Genomic DNA, 21,537 nt, shown 5'->3' with positions numbered 1-21,537 from the left:
TTAAAAACAACGTTCCTACCTTTTCCTATTATTGCTTTCTTTGCACGTTATAAACTCGTGCTCTGTCGCGGCGTTGCGCGGGTTTGTCCGTCCCGTACTAAGTGCATTAATATAGACATGGATGCTACACAGTCATTGACAGAAAGGCATATTTAATCACTACGATGGATCATACTAATGTAGAAAGAAAGAAGCGCGTTCGCGGCTACAGACGTGCTTTTTAACCTTTTATAAAACTTTAACCTAAAAACTAATTAGCAAGGGCAATATGATGATTTACATTGTTTATTTTAAAACGTTTTTAATAAAAATACTCGCCAAGATTTTTTAAGTACCCTTTTTCTAATGCTAAAAAAACGTGGTATAGTAGAGTAAGTTTTTTATGTAAAATAACTGTGAACAAAAATACCAGTCTAGCAAGTTCTAAAATTCATAATTATGATAAAAATAAAATAGAAAATTTACGGTAAAATTTGAGGTCGGTTCACACTAATTCAACTGATATATAACTACGTTTTAAATGTAAAAATTAACGTAATTTTCAATGAACAACCCGTAACCGACCGGACTATCGTAATTTGTCGGTAAAGAAAACTATCATTTTTTAAATTAATTGATGCTACTTAAAAATCTGATATTTTTTTCTGTTAATTAGAAAGGTTATTCCTATCGATAAAATAGTTTCAAGCGTTTCTAAAATTTTCATCCATTCCCCATTACGATTTATGATGATAAAACTCCTATGTCCATGCGACACTAATACACTTCTATGTCCGTCACTACTTATAGTAACTCCTATTTCGTTGTCGATTTCACGCAACAGCAGGCGACACTACTGGTTTCTATACACTTCTATGAAATAATTTCCGTAGCCGACACATAAAATTTACAGAAATAAATATAAATTAGCAGCGTCTGCTGTTATGTGTACTCGGCTAGAGAATTGTAAGTACGTTAAGTTGTCAAGAATCAATAGGGTGTAGGGAAAGACAAATAAGGTAAACGTCCGAATACTGTTCACTGTCTCAGTAGTTGCCATCCTTAATTTTATGCCATTAGCAATAGACAAGACAGCAGTATCATTTATCGCATTTAGGCAGCGTCGGCTCTAGCCCTTTAAGGTAGAGGGAGATGGTCTACTCTACAATTCACCGCTTCCGCGTCTCTCAAAAGGTGCCATCATATAGTATATTTTTTTTGAGGGACTAAAATAAGCCAACATACACCCGAGGTGGTTAGCGACCCGAGCTTTAGCGAGGGTATCTATTTATCCGAGGGTTTATATTGACTGTTAGTCTCGAGGTGAAAACTCAATTTTTTACTGTGATTGCTGTGAAAGAAATTATGCGTTTCTTATTCCTCCATTCCATAAAACTTTCATAGATTTTTAAATAAATCTTTCTAGATTTCGGCGGCAAAAGATAATATATTGTGTCTTTTACTCTTTGCTCGACATCATGATTTTCACTATCACTTGACGACATTGTGAGAATAATCAATTTATTTTAATCGTTTATGATTTACGCTCTACAACAATTTCAAAGTTTTCGCGGTAAGTATTTTTTTTCCAACCAGACACAGAATATAACAAAGTCGCATCGGCGAAATGGTCCAACAACATATGGTATGGTCCACAAACTGGAATAAATAGAATGGCGCCACCTTCTATGAGGAAAAAACATAGAACTAAGACCACGTAGACTAAGAATAGAATGTAACATTTTCGTCATGAAAATGTTCCACACACAATCTTATTTTATGCCAAAAACTAAGCAAGCACTGGCTGTTTGAGTTTATCTAAGTAAATTAAAAAATTAATTACTTTTACTCCCTAGGGACTAAAGTACTCACTTTACTCCCGCCTCGTAAGGCTATATTGACCTACTTTTAGAGCATGAGAAGTGAAAATTTTATTTTGCACTGGAAACTGGCGCCCGTTGCCATCTGGCCCCTAGAGCAACCGCTCCTCTGGCTCTACCCCAGGGCCGGCGCTGAGTATAGGGACATTTACCTTAAGAAGTCAGGGGCTGTTTCACCATCCATTGATTAGCGTTAACCGACGGTTTAATGTGATGCCGTCTCCATCTATTCGAACAAAACAAATAGAGACGGCATCACACCTAACCGCCAGTTAACACTAATCAATGGATGGTGAAACAGCCCCTAAAGTAGGTAATCTGAAACTATTACTACAACCGGGACTTATGACGCTAAGAACGAGTAATAATTACAGATCTATTGAACAATGTTTTGTCATTGTATTTTGTCGGAAAGTGGCCGTGCTCAGGAGTAGACCACTACTTGTACTTTAGTCTACTCCTGACCAGGGCCACTGCATGTGGTCGAATCGTGGAATCGTCGAGGTAATTATTACTCGTTGTTAGCATGATAAGTCCCAGTAGTAATAGCTATGAGTGAAAATCAGGAAAGTTTAAAACATTACAATCTGAAACTGTTGTTAGTCTTGCAAGTCTGTAGCTCAAACGCATGCGCGGCGTGGAATAAATCTAACAGTGTAAAAGGCGCAATAACTCTTATTTACAAAACCCAGCCTTAAAGATCGACCTACAAGCACCAGTTCTAAGTCGAAACGGAACGAAATACATTTAACTATCATACGTTAAGTATCTGCTCAGTCTTCATACTACTACTAGAGTCAGTCCTAAGCTAGTGGATTTTATAATCCCATAAGAAGAGGACGCGATTTTTCCAAAACTGAAATCACCAAAAAGCATCTCCGAATCATTAGTACATACAATTTCGTAATACACTTCTCTAGAAAAATATTTAGGTATAATTACATCAGCAACAAGTTCATTAAAATTAGTAAATATTGTAATACTCACAGCTTTTATGATATGTTTCATTTGTTTATAATTATTTACATCTATATAACTTATTGCTACGTCTTCATCGTGTTTCGGTGCGCGACCTAAAGCGAGTGCACTGTGCGAAGTATCAATGTATTTTACAACAACTACGTTACTAACACCGTTCAAAATAAATACAAAATCCGAAAAATATTTGTCACGGGTGATGTCCAGCCCGACAGTTTTCTTAGCATCGAATAAATTCGATAAAAAATTGACTACTTTCTTGATGATGAGGAGTTTAAGGATGTCTTTGAAGTTATAAAGGATGGTGGCAAAGACGATGATGATGTAAATGTTTTTGATGGGCCTGGTGGCGGCAATGGCGGAACTGGGGGGCGCGGGGTAGACCACGTCAACTTCGGCGATCTTGAAGATGGACAAGAGGAGATGGGACGAGATGTCCTCATGCTGGGAGTTGATACGAGACTTGACGATCTTTAAGACGTCGATGCACTCCTCCTGAAATTATACAAAAATATAGTATAAATGGAATCACGTTATTTTATTCTGAAACTCAATGAACCTAAGATACGAAATAAAAAATCAGCTAGATGGCCACTTGGCTACTGGTTATCAAGACGGAAATTAGAGGAGTCAAAGTAAAAACATACTCCGTGAAGGAACTACGGCCCAGCCCTTTTATTCCGAGAGGAGCCTGTACCTGGGACGTATATAAGCCTAGATGAAGGAACACACCTTCTCCTTGTCCAACAGAGCCTCTCCCGCCTCTTTGAGAGCCTCTTGCTCCTTGGTGGGGATGCTGGCGGAGATGATGACATTCTCGTTGCTGATATTGAACAGCGTCAGGGTGCAGTTGTTCTGAAAGTCAAGAGTTTACATTTTTGAGTCGTTGCACTAAAACCTTTAGCCTTGTGCATGCATAACACATCTGTGCTGTAAAAACATAGCTGTCCTTCGCGTGTGGTAGTGGAGTGATGTAAGTATGTCTGCAACAACCGGACCAACCCCGACACCGAAGGCCGCGTACCACCGCAGCAGTACAGATCAAATGAATAATGTTTTTCATCCGTATTTTGTCGGATAAGTTCGTTTTTATCATGCTTCCTCAATCAGCTTCAGTAAACTAGTTGAGATAGCAAGATAAATATGAACTTTTCCGACAAAATACGATGGCTAAACATTATTGAATACATCTGGACCTCGTCATTTATACAGCTTGTGACCCTTAGAAATTCACCTTGAATCCTCCTAATAATAGGCTCACCTCTCGCTGTACAGTGTGCAAGTAAGCCTGCAGCAGCCGGACGGCATCTTCAGCGCCGAGCCCCGTGTGAGGTCTTAGCAACGCCTCGTCAACCGAGCTGAACCCAAGCAATAAGTACACGCCTTCTGGCAGCTTGTATTCACCTGGAAAAAGAAAACAGACTCAAGGATTGTGCAGCAGTCAATTGGGAATATGGGCTGAAGAAAATTGGTAGACACCTACGTGTTCCAGGATGATGCACATAATGATGATGTTAGAGGTGTTGCCAGAGCAGAGGGCCTACTCCGAAATTCGAAAATTGAAGTTCGTATCGTACTGTTCCTCTCACTCTCGTATTAAATAGTATAAGTGTCAGAGGGACGGAACGACACGAACTTTGATTTTCGAATTTTGGAGAAGCCCCGCTGATTTTAAATTTTAATGCATAAAGTGAAACGTAAGGCATAAAAGGTCAATGCACTAACTATATACGATCTGCTCACTGTGATACATATCGCTACACTCCACTAGTAACAATATTTATGATTCTGATGCTGATGACATTAATGATACTGATATATTTAATGTTTTAAAATTTCGTGATTTTCACTCATACTTAATCAGTTTGTCTACTCGTGACCGCGGCCACCATAATGTGGTCGGAACGTCGAGGTAAATATTACTCGTGTGTTTAACGTTATCAGTTCCGTTCATTATGAATGATACTGATGTTAGCGATAGTGATTGATGATACTGACGAGGATAATGTAGCTGTCGATGAACATTTACCACCTACCAGGATTAGGGCGCATGCAGATGAAAGAGCCGGAGTAGCAGTAGCAGCGGCCGCGGTAAGCCTGGTAGGCGGGCGCCGCGTGCGAGTAGTGCGCCAGCCGGGACGAGCACGGTGCGCGCGGCACACACGCCACCTTGCAGGACACTTGCAGGCTGATCTCGCAAACGCACAAGTCAGTACACTCGGCTAGTTCTGCTGAGCGGTACAGCTGAAAACAAATTTGATAAACACATTTTTTGAATGTGTAAACTGCAATAATTGATTGATTCAGGCGTTGCCTCGCGGAGGTCTGTCTATATTGATCTATGGACTAACTTAACTTTTGGCAGTGAGTGAAGTATCTAGTACTTAGTTTGAATGTGTACTGTAACTGCCATTCATGTATTAAAAAAAAACTTCGATTTGTGAATTTTCTATAACTTTAAGTTGATTGGTTTCAATATGACTCTCGGTTCTGCTTTAACTTTGAACCCTATAGTCCTGAACCTGAATAAGACAGCTAGCACTTGACAACGTCCTGGCGAAAGGTAGTGTTTAGAATGTAGACTTAATTTCTCACCCGTCTTGTCTCTCCCATCTTAATATACTGCGCCTCATCATCACTCTCCGGCTTCTTCACGATGCAGTACTTCGTCGGTTCCAGCGTGGTCGTAGGGCGCGGGGTGGTCGTGGTGGTCGTCGTGGTGGTCGTAGTCGTGGTGGTTGTGGTTGTCTCTGGAGTGGTCTCGACAGGCACGACAGGCTCCGAGATGATTTCTTCGAGGACCACGTCAGGACGGACGGTTTGGTCTGAGCGGGTGGTTATAGGGGTGATTGGGTCGCGGCTCTCCTGGAATGTTAGGAAGTAAATAAGAATGCGGTTGAAATGATGGTCAGCCCATTGGGATTGCTGGTGTAACCGGAGGAAACGGAGGAAACTACGCAGTTTAATGTGAATATGAATATGGAAATGCAATTAAGTAGATGAAACATGTTAAAAATGGTAAGAATATTTATTGTATTTAGGACAGGCTCCAGATATTTTTAGCCTTGTATTTCATTAGATGTAGCTACATGACAAGACTTGAATGAAGCTAGTCAAGTGACTAAGTGTGAGTCACACCACCACAGTTTTTTTAAAGCAAGAGTTCATCCGATGTAGTGGCTCAACCTGTAAGAATACGGGATCAAGCGTAGGTTCCCAAAATTGAGGTTTTTGAATTTTTTGGTACAGAATTAAATCTTCTTATGGTGAAGGTGAGCAAACTAGTACAAACCTGCAAAATAGCGTAATAATAATAATAAACATGCAGATCCACGTTGATCTCGTGGAGTACACCAGTTGTATAATTTTCAGAGGAGGTCTTTTCCCAATACAGATAACGTTTAATCCCCTGACGAGGAAATAAGTGTTTCTTGGTCTTGATCTTTCTGTATTGTAGGTAGGTACTGTACCTGGGGTGGTATGATCTGCGCGACGTGGGTCGTGTGTGTGTGGTGGTGGGTGGTGTGGTGAACAGCCGGCGCCGGCGCCACGGTGACTACGCCGTCCTCGTACTGAGCCGTAGTCAGCAAGTTCCCGTATGTCCGCACGTGGTAGTCGCTTTGGGATTCCACTGGAAAAAGGGGATTAGGATTTTAATTTATTGTTTAAAGAGTAAGAGCACACGCAAAAGCTGTCGACTCACTGACAGCGTCCACAGAGAAGCCGGGTGGCCTGTACCCGCTGGTTGGATGATTTGGTTGAAGGACTTGAAGGTCAGCAAGCTGTGATGGTGGCTTTGGTTTAATGTTACCAAGCAATGTGTTGGTGGTATTTGTGGCCTGCGATAACTGTCTAAGTAGTAACTGCGATAACTGTCGAAGTAGCTCAGAGATGCCACGACAGCATTTCTCGGATTTGTTCCTGATTTTTTTCCTAATTCTTCATATTCCTGATTCGTCAAAGTGTACAGTCAAATGAAATCGCGAACACGTGCTTACAGTTAAAGTATTAATAAGTACATATTGGGGCAGATTGTACTAAGTACTTATACATACTTTGTACTACGGTTATTAGACAATAATTTACTGAATATGATGTGCTGCTGCTTAAGTAGCGTAGTAGAAATAAGCAACCTGAGATATGTATGCATAGGAAAAAATCGTGTCTAGATTCCTGTCCAGCAGTGTTGTAGGGGTTATAGCAAGCAGCACGGATTGCTGAGGACCTGCAAGTTTGATTCCCAGTGTTGGTCTCTTTTTCTGGTTTTTCTGTGCTTCCATGTCTCAGTTTGTATTTACGATACCCGTAAAAGTAACAAATTTGGAGTTGAAATAAAAAATACAAAAAGACTCCAAAAAATCAATCATGAATATGACGAATCAGGAATATGACGAGTTAGGAATATGACCAGTTAGGAAAGTGTCGAATTCGGAATATGACCAATTAGGAATAATTTATTGGATTACTTACCGACGCAAGGGTTGAGCCACAGCAGCCGCTGCCAGCCGAGGCAGTCGTAGAGCTGCGCGAAGTCGGTCCCGCGGCACGCGCAGGCGGCGCGCAGCTGCGTGCCCAGCACGGCCAGCACGGCGGCGCGGCACGCGGCCGGTGCGCCCGCGCAGCCCTGCGTCACTGCGTCTACGGCGCACCATTGCTCGTAGTTTTCTAGGCGGATCCTGCAGGAAATGATAATGATAATCAGTGCGCATCAACTCTCATAATTTTCGCAAGTCATACATATGTAATGTTTGTCATATTTTTTTCCCGTCGAAACCATATTTGTTTAGAAATTATTAAATTATTATCTTTTAGAACTCTATCGGTTAGGTTAGGTTTGTTTTTTCCCCTATAATAATTCTGAACAATTAATGGATTCAGATAAAAAAAGATTTATGAAAATTTTATAACATAAAATTTAACCGACTACAAAAAACAATGAAAATAATTTTCTACTAGTCAGGAGTCGGTCGGTGCCTCAGCACGAGCCAGCAGGAGTGGACCTATAGTCATCTACCTCACCTACGCACTAATATATATTCTTTGTCATTACATAATAACTTAAAATGAATACAAAAGGCCTTATATATCTATGATCTAAGTAAGCAACTCATGAGCCCGAACTAGGAAATCCATATGTGCAGTAAATAAACAAGGTGCCTAGAAATGTTTTCGGAATGATTTAGCTGGCTATAATAGCGCTGAGAACAGATGGCCATTGGAGCCGAAAAGTTCTAAAATGGAGACATCGGGTCGGCATGCGCGTGCGCAGCATAGAACGTTCACCAACGAGATGAACAGATGACCTGGTAAGCAGTAGTAGTTCTATGGAGGAGGCCTATGTTCCCACGGCTGATATGATGAGTGTTCAGTTTGTTCGACTGTACGTCCCGAATCCCGATTTCGTGGGATTATCAAGATAATAACCTAACCATAAAAATTTAATTTTTAATACAAGCTTCTTTTGCTGACTGTACTTTTTGTTGACTGTACTTGCATTGTCATCCAAACTGCATTTGCATACCAAATTTCAAGTCGATGCTATTAACCGTTGGAGAGTCCCGTGAGACTGAAAGTTGGTCGAATTTAGCTTGCAAGATTTGACTATAGACAGACAGACAGAGAGACAGACAACGGGACAGGTGAAACTAAATAAAAGCTTGTAAAAAGTAGTTTATGTGTTATTGACACACACGCACTCACACACACGTTCAAAAGTCATCAAAAATGTACTCAAAAAACCGACGTGATCATTTATGATTCGAGCCAAAATAAAAAACGAGCGACTCCCGAAACCCTCGCATTCCCGTCACCGTTTCAAAAGGTAAATAAATATCTAATGCCGAGGGAGAATATGCGAAATCTCAACGACGAATAATTCAACATCCATTTACGGTGCCTTGCAGTGCCACAGTTTGCGGGGCGAAGCTGAAGCACTTGTGGTGACGGACTTGATGCAACAATTGGCGACTAAATACTGTTTATTATGTAGTTTCTTCGTGCAACAGAATCTGGAATACGAAAATTCATCGAATAATTAAAGTCACGTACCTCGATTAATACGCAAATTGAAGTTGCAATGGGTGGGTCACATCGCTCGAAGATCAAATATAACCGTTGCGGTCTAAGAGCTAGCTACGGAAATGTATTATGCTCGTAGCTTCTGCGTGCAACAGAATCCGGTATACGAAAATTTGTCGAATAATTAAAGTATACGTAGGTCGAAGAATATGCAAATTGAAGTGGCAATGGGCGGGTCACATTGCTCGAAGTTACTGCTCACTTATATGTATAGTGGTGTTCAATAAAGAGTCAGTCATGGTATTGTGTTATATTGTAATTGTAAATCAACTGAAGCATCTATGTTACCCAATCTGCGACCATTACGTAAACTCTAAGGCGAAATAGCAGCAAAAGCAAATCCATCGCGTTGTTTGCCCGGCTGAGCTCATTGATGCTGAATTAAAACACATTTTCTCATAAAATTTATAAAACGTGGATAAGATATCATTATTCTTAGCAGAACGTTCTAATTTTAAATCATTCGAAGCCGACTGTCAAACCTAAGACGTCAGATGCCTTGAACTAGCCGCGAACGCAATTATGCGTGCGATTGGGTAATGTCATGGGTAAAAAAAAACAGTGGGGGAAATGCAGCCAGCTTTATGGGCACTCTTCTGCAGGGACAAGACTTAGGGTCCGGCTACACGCTCAATCATACATACTGTACATACATAGAGTACTCTTTCCCAGCGGGTAGGCAGAGACTATATCCTTCCACTTGCTACGATCCTGGTATACAACTCATGCTTCCTCTACATTCATCAATCTTCACGCTCAATCATACTTGCGCAAATACCAATTTGCACAAATAACTAAGCATGTGCGTTAAGACCGTTAAAACGGCAAAACCGTTTTTGCGCCAATTTTTGCACAAGCCGTGTGCGCATCCAAGTCGCGACGTGTGGCCGGGCCCTTAGGCAAATTGTACTTAAAGTTACCTAGTTTATTATTAGGTTAGTTTATTTTTACTTCAAAGAATCTAACTGTACTATAAAGATCTTATTTTTTCGCGTCTTTTTATATAGATTTGCAACACATGTACTTATTTTATCGAATCACTAGCTTATGCCGGCGACTCCGCGAGAGCGCGGATCGGCAAGCGCAGTGTAGGACGTCCACCGATGAGATGGATGGATGACTTGGTTAGAGCCGTGGGTTCACGGTGGATGTAGCCCACTTCCAACCGAAGCAACTAAAGGTCTATGAGGGAGGCCTATGTCCAACAGTGGACGTCCTATTCCTATGGCTGATAGTGATGATGATTCATTTGAAATACGAGATTTTATCAAAATAGTGACGCTGACGAAATAACTCCTCTAGCATCATTATTATTCCTCTATCCAGTGTCATATGATCTTCATTAAAACTATGTATGAAACTTTATTACTGCGGCATTACACAATGATGCAAAGGATTTAAAGTTCATTTTATTTTAAAGTCGGATATGCATTTGAACCGGCACGCTAAAGGTCATTTTACAGATTTTTTTATTGCCGTACAATCCTACTAATCTTCTTTAATATTATAAAATTATCGGGTCAAAAATGTTTGTGACCAAAGTCCTTCAAAACGGCTTGACCGATTTTTATGTTTTTTTTTTTTGTATATTCGGTAGGTCTGAGAATAGGATGTAAACTATTTTTCATACTTCTACGCGGACGGAGCCGTGGGCAACAGCTAGTCTAATATATAAAATTCTCGTGTCACAGTGTTTGTGACCTAACTCCTCCGAAACGGCTTGACCGATTTTCACATTTTTTTTTGTGTATAATCGGTAGATCCGAGGAAAGGACGTAAACTATTTTTCATACTTCTATGCGGACGGAGTCGCGGGCAACAGCTAGTATTATGCAAAAGTTGTAAGTACCACCTATGTCTATGTGTGTGTGCTAGATCCGGGTTGAATTGAAGTTTAGGGATTTTAATAAATTCTTGTGGGAATTCCCAAATATTCTATCATGGTCATCATTCAATCAATCAATAAGGTCTACAGTACGATTACACTCTCGACACTCGCAATTCTACAATGATTGAAATCAAGATTTGGTCATGGCCGCGACAACGTCTAATCCGGCTTTGTATATTAGACAAGGTAAAAAGCTAGATAGTAAAAAACAAAGCAAGTTAATAAATATAATAAAATAAAAATAAATATCACGGGACAATTCACACCAAATGACCTAGTTCCAAAGTAAGCTTAGCAAAGCTTGTGTTATGGGTACTAAGCAACGGATAAATATACCGGGTGTGACCTATAATATGAGCAAATCATTCAAACATAGATCATACTCCTCAAACTGAACAACACTAGTTCAGCGACATTTAAAAACAATTCGTTTTTAATTTTTATTTCACTTTTAAGTTTATTCGAAGAAGCAATGTAAAGCAAAATGATTTATGTTTGTAGCATGACAGGCGACGTCAGTTGTATTCAAGGATGGCGTACATTGATAGCAGTAAGTATTTAATTTGTTATTAAAAAGGAAAATTCAAAGACTCCATTATTTTTAAAAGCCGCTGAACTAATGTTGTTTAGTTTGACGAGGACGATCTATGTTTTCATTTTTTGCTCGTATTACAGGCCACACCCGGTATTTTTTTTTAATCTCATTTATTTTATAAGCCATACATCTTATGATTAAGTCGGCTTAAAAATATTAACAATGTTACTTAAACTTTAGGTGTTACTTTAAAAATATATAAATAAATAAATAAATATCACGGGACAATTCACACCAATTGACCTAGTCCCAAAGAAAGCTTAGCAAAGCTTGTGTTATGGGTACTAAGCAACGGATAAATATAATTATATAGATAGATACATACTTAAATACATATTAAACACCCAAGACCCCAGAACAAATATACCCCGACACGGGAATCGTACCCGGGACCTCAAGCTTCGTAGTCAGGTTCTCTAACCACTAGGCCATTGGTCGTCAAATAATAAAATTAATTTGTAAGTAATTTACCTTTACGATTTAAACCGAGACATCTCGAGCTGTCTCGAGTGTCGAAGTGGAAATAATCGTAGTGTACGCGTCTATTCCAGACGGTGTGAAAGACAACTCTTTGTGTGAATGTGGTTTAGACGAAGGCTGACAAGGCTGTCTTGATCATTTATTATTCGAGTGTTCGAAGCTGTCATCCTCCTTGTATGACCTCCCCCCCCTTACATTCCTCGCCCTGTTAACTTTAAATCCCTCGTTCGTTATGTATATTCTCCTATATTATTATCATTCTATGTGATTTTATATCCTCTAATAATATAAGACTATAGTTCTAACCAATAATAACATGCTTTGTCTTTGTCGTAGTGTGACGTGCGTGACTCCCGTACAGCGTTCAGCAGAAAAGGAATTATTTTTATTTTCAAAATTATTCTCTTGCTCCTGTCAAACTGTTGACGACCTGCAGAATCAACCGCAACCCTGTCCTCGTAACTGACATCGACCCAAGCCTTAAGGCCGCCATCAAGGGGAATAATAATAATATCGCAGACGAACTTTGGTGTGTTTCCTGTGCATAACGTTTTCGTCATGGTCATCACATCATTAACGTTGCACTAAAAACAACTGTGCCAAATTTTATGACCCTAACCCTGTTTCACCATCGATTGATTAAATTTATCTGACGGATAAATGTGATGCCGTCTTCGTCTATTCGAGCAAAACAGAGACTGCATCACATTTATCCGTCAAATAAATTTAATTAATCGATGGTGAAACAGAGGTGTTGTAGTTGATGATTTTGTTCCGATCCCGTTATTATCTTGTTTTCTGTTAATTTCATGTTTTTATGTACAATAAAGAGTTTTACAATACAAAGTCGAGATAAAAAGTAGCATTTTATATGCAGCTAAGTTTCATTGAAATCTATTCAGTAGTTTTTGCGTGAAAGAGTAACAAACATCCATACATAACTACACACATTTACAACTTTATATTAGTGAGATGTAGGTATAGTAACAACAACAAATCTGTCAGCGTTTGCAGAAATAGCAGTAACTGTTCTCGAATATGCCATATTATCGTGCCGATTGAGGTTACTCGAGCAGAAATCTGTTTGTCTAAACATTCGCATTCAATGACCTAGTTTAAGGCACTTGTTCCACCGCTCACGATGAACGAGATGCAAGGAGAGCTTCAAATAGATCTCGCTTCTAAGTCGCTATAGTCTTGACAGAGTGGCCGTTGCTGTCGGATCAGTAGAAAAGTCATGGTGACTTTGGGAATATACTCGTAGTTGGCAATACACTGATGCTGCCCACTCCTACATCAGAGGCCATATTATATATATACCACTTGGCCACCCGGTTGTCAAATATATATTGCCTAACATTGACAGATTTCGCATACAAAAACTGACATTTGATTGCGATCATGAGCGTCAGAAACGTTGGGCAGCGTTAGGGCCGGTATACGGCCTCAGGTCCCTAAGTCGTCTATAACGAACGACACACGCCTTTAAGGCCTCGGTCGTTCTGACCTCCGCCGCCCGCGGCATACAGCGTCCAACCCCCGCCGCAACGCTTCAAATAGGCGGTGAACGCGTCCGGCGTGCGCTGTACGCGTAGGAGTACTCTTTTACCGCTTAGGAGTGCGGCGTCTCGTACGCCGCTACACTCGGAGCATTTATGTACACCTGAAATAAATCAGTTAAATTGAAACCAGGTGTTGAAACGAAAAAAGTGACTGTTACCTTCGTAAACTACCCTGTGTGCCACGCATTATCGTAGCGCCTTACTGAAATAGTTTAATATAGATGGTCAATCGTAGGTGGCCTAGTCATCTAGCACGCGTACTCGCAAACTCAGCGTTTTGTAGTACGCTAGCGTAACCGGTGATCTGACGCCTCGCGTACGCGGCGTAGGAGTAGGAATGCTTACTATGGAAATGCACTATAGTGGTCTTTCTCACACACCAGACGCGGCGCACCGCGGCCGTGCGCCGCGTCCGTAGGTCGTACGCCGCGTACACAGTCATTTCGGAGCATTCTGGCGTCACGGACGACGCGTTTTTCTCATCGAGGTGGTGAAATTTACAAAGGAGGACGAAATAAATCAGTTAAATTGAAAGGAATTTTATTTGATGCCAGCGATAAAGACAACCGATGTGTTGAAACAGAAACGTTATGGGAAAAAAATATCTTGACTGTTAGTCTACCGGGTGAGAATCAGTTTTATACCTTGCATAGGTACCGAGGGGTGGTCTGTCTGTGTGCCACAGACATGTGGCATCGTAGCTCCTTGGACTGAGTACTAGTTTAATCGAGATGGTTCTTAAGCTACGTTTCAGCAAAATCGGTTGCCATGGGTACTATGTGCCTAGCGTAGGTTACCTACAAATGCTAATGATCTTCACTTTGGTGAGTAGTGGGCGTGCGAGAAACTAACATTTCCGAGTGACTATCACAGTTGACGCTGGAAGCCGCATTTCCGGACGCGACCTACGGTGTTTGTTGCAGACCACCGCCTAAAGAGAAAGACGCCGGGCGAGAACGACCACTCCCGAACATTCTCGAACACACCATACAGACGCCGCCCGCTGCACGCCGCAGGTGGTGGGTCAGAACGACCTGGGCCTAAGCCACGCACGATACACGCTAAGCAAGAAAATAGTCGATAGCCAATCGCAAGCTCGACCGACTCGAGGTAGGACAACTGCCTTAATTATTCAGGGTTCGTTTGTTCCAAAAGTTCAACTGGTTGGTTAAGGGGGGAGGGAGGGGGCTGACTGGCTGCGCTGCCCGGTGGTGTCGTGTAGCCAGGGTAACGTCTACTGTTAAGTTGCAAGTGATATTTTTATTCTTAAAAAAACAGTGAATAAATTTATAGAACTTTGTAAGTGCTACAAAAAATATCAGGGTTTACGATTTATTTTATACTAGAGTTTACCCGCGGCTTCGCACGCTTAAACTATTCTATCTGGTAGTTGCAATTGAAATTCCGGGATTTTACAATATTTCCCTGGAAATTCACAAAATTTAGATCATGGTATTCATTGAGGTTGTGTTAAGAACAACTGTCCAAAATTTCACTACTCTAAGCCCAGCGGTTGAAATTTCTAGATTTTATCCCTATCCCGTGGGAATATCGGGATAAAAAGTAGCTTATGTGTTATTTCAGACGTCCAAAAAGTCCAAATACCAAATTTCATGACTCTAAGCCCAGTGGTTGTTATTTCAAGATTTTATCCCTATCCCGTGGGAATATCGGTATAAAAAGTAGCCTATGTGTTATTCCAAATGTTCAGCTACCAACGTACCAAATTTCATAATTCTAAACCTAGCGGTTATTATTTGAGGATTATATATATCCCTATCCCGTGGGAATATCGGGATAAAATGTAGCCTATGTGTTATTCCAGACTTCCAGCTATCTACGTACCAAACAAATTTCATTCGAATGCGACCAGCCGTTTTAGCATGAAGAAGTAACAAACATACACACATACAAACTTTCGCATTTATAATATACTCGTAAGTAAGATTAATGTACCTAAAAGAGGTTAATTATTTATTAAAAATTCCTGACATCGTCGTGCTCCAGCCGCATTTTTGATAAATAGCCAAAAACCCTGACACATACCTACCCAAAATTGTTACGAAAATTGCTGATGTCTGGTAACCCTATTTAAAAACAACGTCAGCCAAAAGCTCGCACCAGATCAATTTTCTCTATTTACCCACTGCCAAAACTTGTTCGATGCACAATACTTGACGAGTCCAAAAATACCATACCAACTCAAATTCATATCACATAAGATTGGTTTTCGAACGACATCATCAAGTTTTAAAACTCGGATTGTGGAACGGGTCAAATTCAAATAATAACAAGTGAACCAAACATTTTGCCTCCCTCTCTGACTAGTTAATGAGAGTGGAATAAATGGAGCTGGGGATATGAAGTTCGAATAGAATCGCTGGGCTGCAATCAGGGTTGTACAGTCACCAGCACCAATATCTGACACAACAAGCGTGCATAAATATCTGATACGACTCTATTTCTAGGGCCGGAAGGACGTGTCAGATATTTTTGCACGCTCCGCTGTGGCAGATATTAATGCTGATGACTGTACAATGCGGATCATAGATAAAGTAGTAAGTTCTAGAACTGATAGTTTTTTTTAAAACTTGAGACTGGTTATTATGTACATACAATATGTAAATGCATAAGGCTGGCATCATCAGGTAATGAAATAGGAGTCTGCCTGCTTTATGGGGGAGGTCTATGTCTAACAGTGGACGTCCTATGACTAATGGTGATGATGATGACGTGACGACAAGTCATATCAGTGGCACAAGATCAAATCATCTTGGAGATCCTTAGAGCTTATGCTTAGCAAAGCACATCTTCCGACCCAAAAGATGAGTTCTGATATGATGATGGGATAAATTTATTAAAGTTTGTTGTCTTACCTGCACTCAGGTTCCTCCCGACAGGCATGAGCCAGGGTGTGGCAGGCGGGGAGGGGGAAGCCGGAGGGGGGACGCTGCGCACACGAAGGGTGCAGCTGTTCCTGCGCGCGCATGCATGAATCTTCCTTATTGTCGGTTTTCCTAGAAGAAGACGAGGTTTTAATTATTAAACTAAATACCTACCTCAGATACCTCAACAGTATTTTTATTATTTTAAGTTAGTTAACACCTTCCCTGTCCGGGTGCCCCCAATGTGGGATCATGAAGCTTTTTCGAAAGTCCGTGCTTTCACTAATGGATTCACATTTCAAACTGTCCCCAAAGTGGAAGCAATCTTGGACGAGTGATTTTGTCGAATCATATTGAATATAGTAAAAAAAAATATGTTTTGCTAAGTAAGTTATTCAAATTGTTTTCATTTTCTACGTACCTACAATATTTAGTAGGTACTTGACAGTACTGTTTTTTTTTTCAAGAAAATTAAAACTGACAAGAAAACGGCCAGTAATAAATAAACTATCTAAATAATACCCGAGCTTTGAGCAGCTCAAATAAAAAAACAGATGAAGTGTTGTGCTTCTAACTTCTAATTTTTAATTTAAATGATTGTATAAATTACATAATAGACTAGGTACTCGGAAATTCGTGGACCACGCGACGTCAACTCGTTGACCACGCGATTTCCACTCGTTGTCAACGCGGACCAACCCGTGGACCAACTATCGACAACGAGTGGACGCCGAAAGTCGAGGTGGTGCTGGTCGGGTGCCGGGTGGTTCTAATGAGCTGTGACCTTAAGGGTAATGGTGAACGATAAAGGATAAAGGGATAAGGTAAGGTAAAGGGTAATAGTGGAAGACAAAGGATAAAGGTATAATGTAAGATAAGGTAAAAGGTTGAAAGGGTAAAATGTAAGTGTAAAGGGTATGGGTAAAGGATAACGAGTAATGAGTAAGTGTAAAAGGTAAGGGTAAGGGTTAAAACACGTTGTATTTAAAACCTTACTAAATCCACTCACTTGCAAAGACAAAAAGCAATTTCCGTATTCCAGGCCACACCAGGCTTCCTGTAGAACCCTCTCAGCGCGGTCATGCAGCCCTCTCTGTCACAGTTAGTGTTGTGGCAGTTCTGTAGTACAGGATCCAGGGTGGTGGAGCACTCGTTGTCCCTGATGCAAGACTCTAGGGCCACGTGGCACGTTGATTGGAGGGCCACCTTGTCGTCACCTGCTTTACCGTTCTCTTTGCCAATCCTCTCTGTTGGTTGTTGTTGAGTGTTAATTCGTGTGAGTGTTGTGAGTGAACTTATCGCTTGTGAATTATTAAAGATAGATTTTGGTATGATAAGTGCGTTGAAGCTACAAATCGATTAGACTCTTAAGTTTAATGATGTGTGATCTATTAGTTTTACACTTAAAGGTTTTATGCAGATAGTTGGTACAGTTCTAATGACAGGGTGTAAAGGTACACATGGTTTATTTAATGAAGCTTATGTTGTTTTCAGATTCGGTGGTTTATAAAGACACACTTTTAAAGTATGATATAGAAACGCCTACGCCTGAAAGAAAAAGTTAGCCGCTTTTTTGTTGAAGAACAACAGTAACAGCCAATGTCACCCGAAAATCTTGAGATAAGTTCCTAGACATATTTCTGATATTTAAAAACACTCCTTAACACGACAATAAAAGCAGTAAACACCTATAATGTTATGTTAATATAAATAAAAAAAGGAAAGATAACTCATATACATACATATATAAACGTAAGTAAAGTAAAGTATTTAATAACTGAACGTCGATAAAAAACGAATAAATAATTTAGGTACGATACGATGAATTTGGGATACGTGATATAAATATAATATGCTCATGCCAAGACAAATATAATTTACAAATTTGTAATAAAACTGACACAAAACGTGAGGAACCTGAAAAAAACTTTGTGTTCAATTCACAATGACTTGCCAATGATCTCGATTTACCTCAAGCTTAAATTTTGATAAAATTTGATCATGCTGAAAGGGGTGGATCGTAATCAACTCATACTGATGTCAACGTAATACGATGAGAATAAAATTCGCTGCTTAAATACTGTGACCTGATTTGTTTTAAGGGAATCATGCAATGCATATTGCGGATGAAAGCAAGTTTTCAATTAGGATTTAATTTACCACCTAACACGATATTGTTTAAAGTTCCAAATGGTTAATGTGATGAGAATTGTTTTAGTTAAGGCATTTACCATGACTGCAAAGCTTCGCGGAGACGGTTAAGCACACCGCTTCTATTAACTCGTTTCAACTAGGGTCTCTACAGTACAGTATCCGTGACGGAAGGGTAGGAGGCGGATCTCGAGGACTCTAAAGCAACTAGGAGAATCCCTTCTAAATCATTTGTATCTACGCAAAGCTTTATTCTGTGTTATCTGTCAATTGTCAAAAGCACTTTCGGCTTCGTCAAAACCTACGAAAGACTAAAAACTGTGGAAGTACTAAACATCTAGAAAGTGCTTGTAATACAGGGGTAAATAAAGAAGGGATGGACAACATGACCGCTGAGGGGTACATACATTTTGGTGCTGTTATAAATGGACAACCAATCACCCGTGTCGTAAATGGTCTTGTACATGATCCGGCTAACTGTACATCTTGTAAGCTGGACAAGTGAGTGTAACTTACGATTTCTATGGTTAGTTAGTATACTGTCTTGTTTAAAGGTGTAAGTTAACTCGTTATACCAACTAGTTCATTTGGACGTTAACTAATCTCTGCTTCGTGAAACTAATTTTTATGAAGTTGTTGAAGTTAAGAGATTAGCCAACGTACAATGATAAACCATACGTACGGTTCTCATCAATATATCCAGGTCCGTAGACGGTCTTTGTGGCATATAGCGGGTCTTCGCTCCCCCCGGGCTCGTGGTTCCAGCGCTGGTAATGGCGTCCATGCGGGTTGTAGTGCGGGCTCGCGTATCGATGGATGTGGCTCAATATTTTGTCCGGGGCGATCAGGTTACCATCCTGTGTTATGGACATACCCCCGATCCACGAGGTCACGCCCGTCCCGTTCCGGTTCGCGTGCCGTCCGTCCGACATCAGTTTTACTGGAATTGCATCCATCGAATCGCTTAGCTGTGGCAAGCTCGACGACCGAGCCATAGCGCGACGGGACTCCGAATCAGTACATCAGAGGCGATCGCGCAAGGATCGGTTGCGGCACATCGATAATAAAACTCTCACCCTACTGACTGACGGTAAAGATAAAAAAAACGATCAAACAAACAGCGATATCGACAAACACTTATCGGGCAAAATTAGTTTAATTTAAAAATTTGATTTTTGATCCCGATTAAAAATTTTGAATAGCAAAGCCTTCGGACGGCAGTCCCACTCGAACTATTTATTCGTCAAAGCCAAGTCTATGCCGCGCAGTAACCATAGAGATCGTATAGGAGATGCAGAAAGAAAACATGCAGCCATGCTCATCTCAAGACCTTCCGCCGAGAAGCCTCGGGCGTTTCGCGGCGCTCCGGGTTTCACGTCAGAACAGGGAAAAAGGAAATCAGCGGTTAATCTAAAAGCATGCAGACATAAAGTAGGAGCGAAAAGTTGAAACAATTGCTCAGTTATAATGTGATATTTAATTGGTAAGCTCAACTTGTAAACTGCTAACACGGCTAAAAATTAAACTCCAATCAGAATTTTACAAATTGGATTACCTTCTTTTTAAAACGAGTTAAGAAGTGCTGATTTTCATTACAACTTCTATCGAATTAACGATGGTTGAAAACTTTTATGCCAGTAAAAGATGTTTACTTGAAAAAATTACCTTTCCGGTGCTCTTCGTGTTTATCTTGTGAACGAGACGGTTGGGAATAAACGTGAGGAACATAGGGGACCGGCATTCGGTACTCCACGCTCCTACCTTACCAAGCGGAGTGCAAAGCGTGCAGTGCGAGAGGCGACGGAATCCGACAGAGAGACACATAGAGAGAGAATGAGAGAGAGAGAGAAAGGGAGGGCGGCGGCTCACCGGGGCGGGGCCGCAGGGGTCGCGGGGAGAGGAGAGCGTCGCGCAGGAGGCTGGCGGCGGCCGCGCGCGTCATCAGTCGGGTCCCATTCTCGGTGAGAAGCAGGATGGTACCATCAGGGGCGGCGTAGCGGGTGAGCGGCGGTGCGCGCGCAACGGGCCGGCGCGGGGCCTCGAAGAGAGCGCGCACCGCCGGCGGGCACGCTCCCCACGCCGCCGCTGCCCCACAACCACGTTACCAAGAAAGGTACTACCAGCCAGGCCCAGTGCCAACCACCCTCGCTAGCCGCACTTAACACCCTTAAGGGACACGACACTAAAGCCATGCTAGAATGCAATAGGCGCATTAAGAGCGATTAGGTGCCTTAAGGGTGTTTCATCAGAAGACAAGGTAGACGCGAGGTAGGGTAGTGTTCGACGCCACATCATAAATGATCTATAATCGGCAGTCCAGATACCATCACCGAAGGCCGAAGGTGTCGGAAGCTAAGAGTTGAGGTAACTGCGGGCATTTGTACGGTGTGTGAGGTCAGGAGTACACTAAAAAGAAGCTCAGTGTTCGTGAAACATAAAAGTCAACAGCCTTGTGTGGTAAAGTAGTGATCTAAGTCAATCCTATAGCCTAGGCATCTAAATGGTGTGAAAAAAAAATAGGCACGTATATGAAAGGAATAGAACACAAAATAAATACGAAACATAACTAATTTAACACGTTGACGGCTATTGAAAGTGAGTCTAGTACTCCTTGAAGCGTTTGATAGTGTAGTGTTACTGTTTGCAGGTTTAAATAACTTTTGTTGATGTTTGTATTATGAATTGTTTTATATTGTTGATTAGTTTGGGTTGATTAAAAACTCAAGGCGCTAAAAACGTTTGGATTGTATGCATACTGTGATATACGTTGTGGAGTCCCGCAAGGCGCGGTGTTGGGCGCAACGTTATTTTCTTTTTGCACATTTAGTGTCACATAAACTTATCTTACGCGTGTAGGTACCTATGCGTTGCCATTATATAAACACTTAAAGCTATATATGCTATATTAGTTTGACGAGTTCTGAGTGAGAAACGTTCCGTTTTCCTTAAATATTAAGACAATATAAATAATTTGGTGGAAACTGAAAATCAAAAAGCTCTAGTCAATACATATATGCATTCAAGTGCATCATCATCATCATCCCAGCCTATATACGTCCCA

General features: G+C 41.0%; 2 protein-coding genes across 5 annotated transcripts in view; both read right to left on the bottom strand.

Moving 5' to 3' along the window:
- The window catches only part of LOC141438735 (polyamine-transporting ATPase 13A3-like), a 426,124-nt gene that overhangs the window by 354,043 nt on the left and 50,544 nt on the right, over positions 1-21,537 (bottom strand). The gene's annotated exons all lie outside the window — the stretch shown is intronic.
- Positions 797-21,537, bottom strand: part of Gfrl (Glial cell line-derived neurotrophic family receptor-like) — a 305,325-nt gene continuing 284,584 nt past the window's right edge. For 2 of the 4 annotated variants that reach the window (XM_074102667.1, XM_074102668.1), the window contains exons 8-18: positions 20,346-20,561; positions 19,159-19,416; positions 17,335-17,572; positions 16,317-16,457; positions 7,308-7,513; positions 6,308-6,468; positions 5,433-5,702; positions 4,874-5,081; positions 4,099-4,241; positions 3,570-3,692; positions 797-3,332 (exon numbers count right to left, since the gene is read on the bottom strand). In XM_074102667.1, coding sequence (XP_073958768.1) covers positions 2,640-3,332; positions 3,570-3,692; positions 4,099-4,241; positions 4,874-5,081; positions 5,433-5,702; positions 6,308-6,468; positions 7,308-7,513; positions 16,317-16,457; positions 17,335-17,572; positions 19,159-19,416; positions 20,346-20,561 — 2,657 coding nt within the window. In that variant the 3' untranslated portion in view covers positions 797-2,639. The remainder of the gene's footprint in view (positions 3,333-3,569; positions 3,693-4,098; positions 4,242-4,873; positions 5,082-5,432; positions 5,703-6,307; positions 6,469-7,307; positions 7,514-16,316; positions 16,458-17,334; positions 17,573-19,158; positions 19,417-20,345; positions 20,562-21,537) is intronic. The other 2 variants (XM_074102670.1, XM_074102671.1) reach the window with 2 other exon arrangements.

Source organism: Choristoneura fumiferana, chromosome 19 (assembly GCF_025370935.1).
Source record: "Choristoneura fumiferana chromosome 19, NRCan_CFum_1, whole genome shotgun sequence".
Lineage (NCBI taxonomy): Eukaryota > Metazoa > Arthropoda > Insecta > Lepidoptera > Tortricidae > Choristoneura > Choristoneura fumiferana.
Note: the sequence above shows the minus strand (reverse complement) of the source record. Positions and strands in the feature narration are given on the sequence as shown.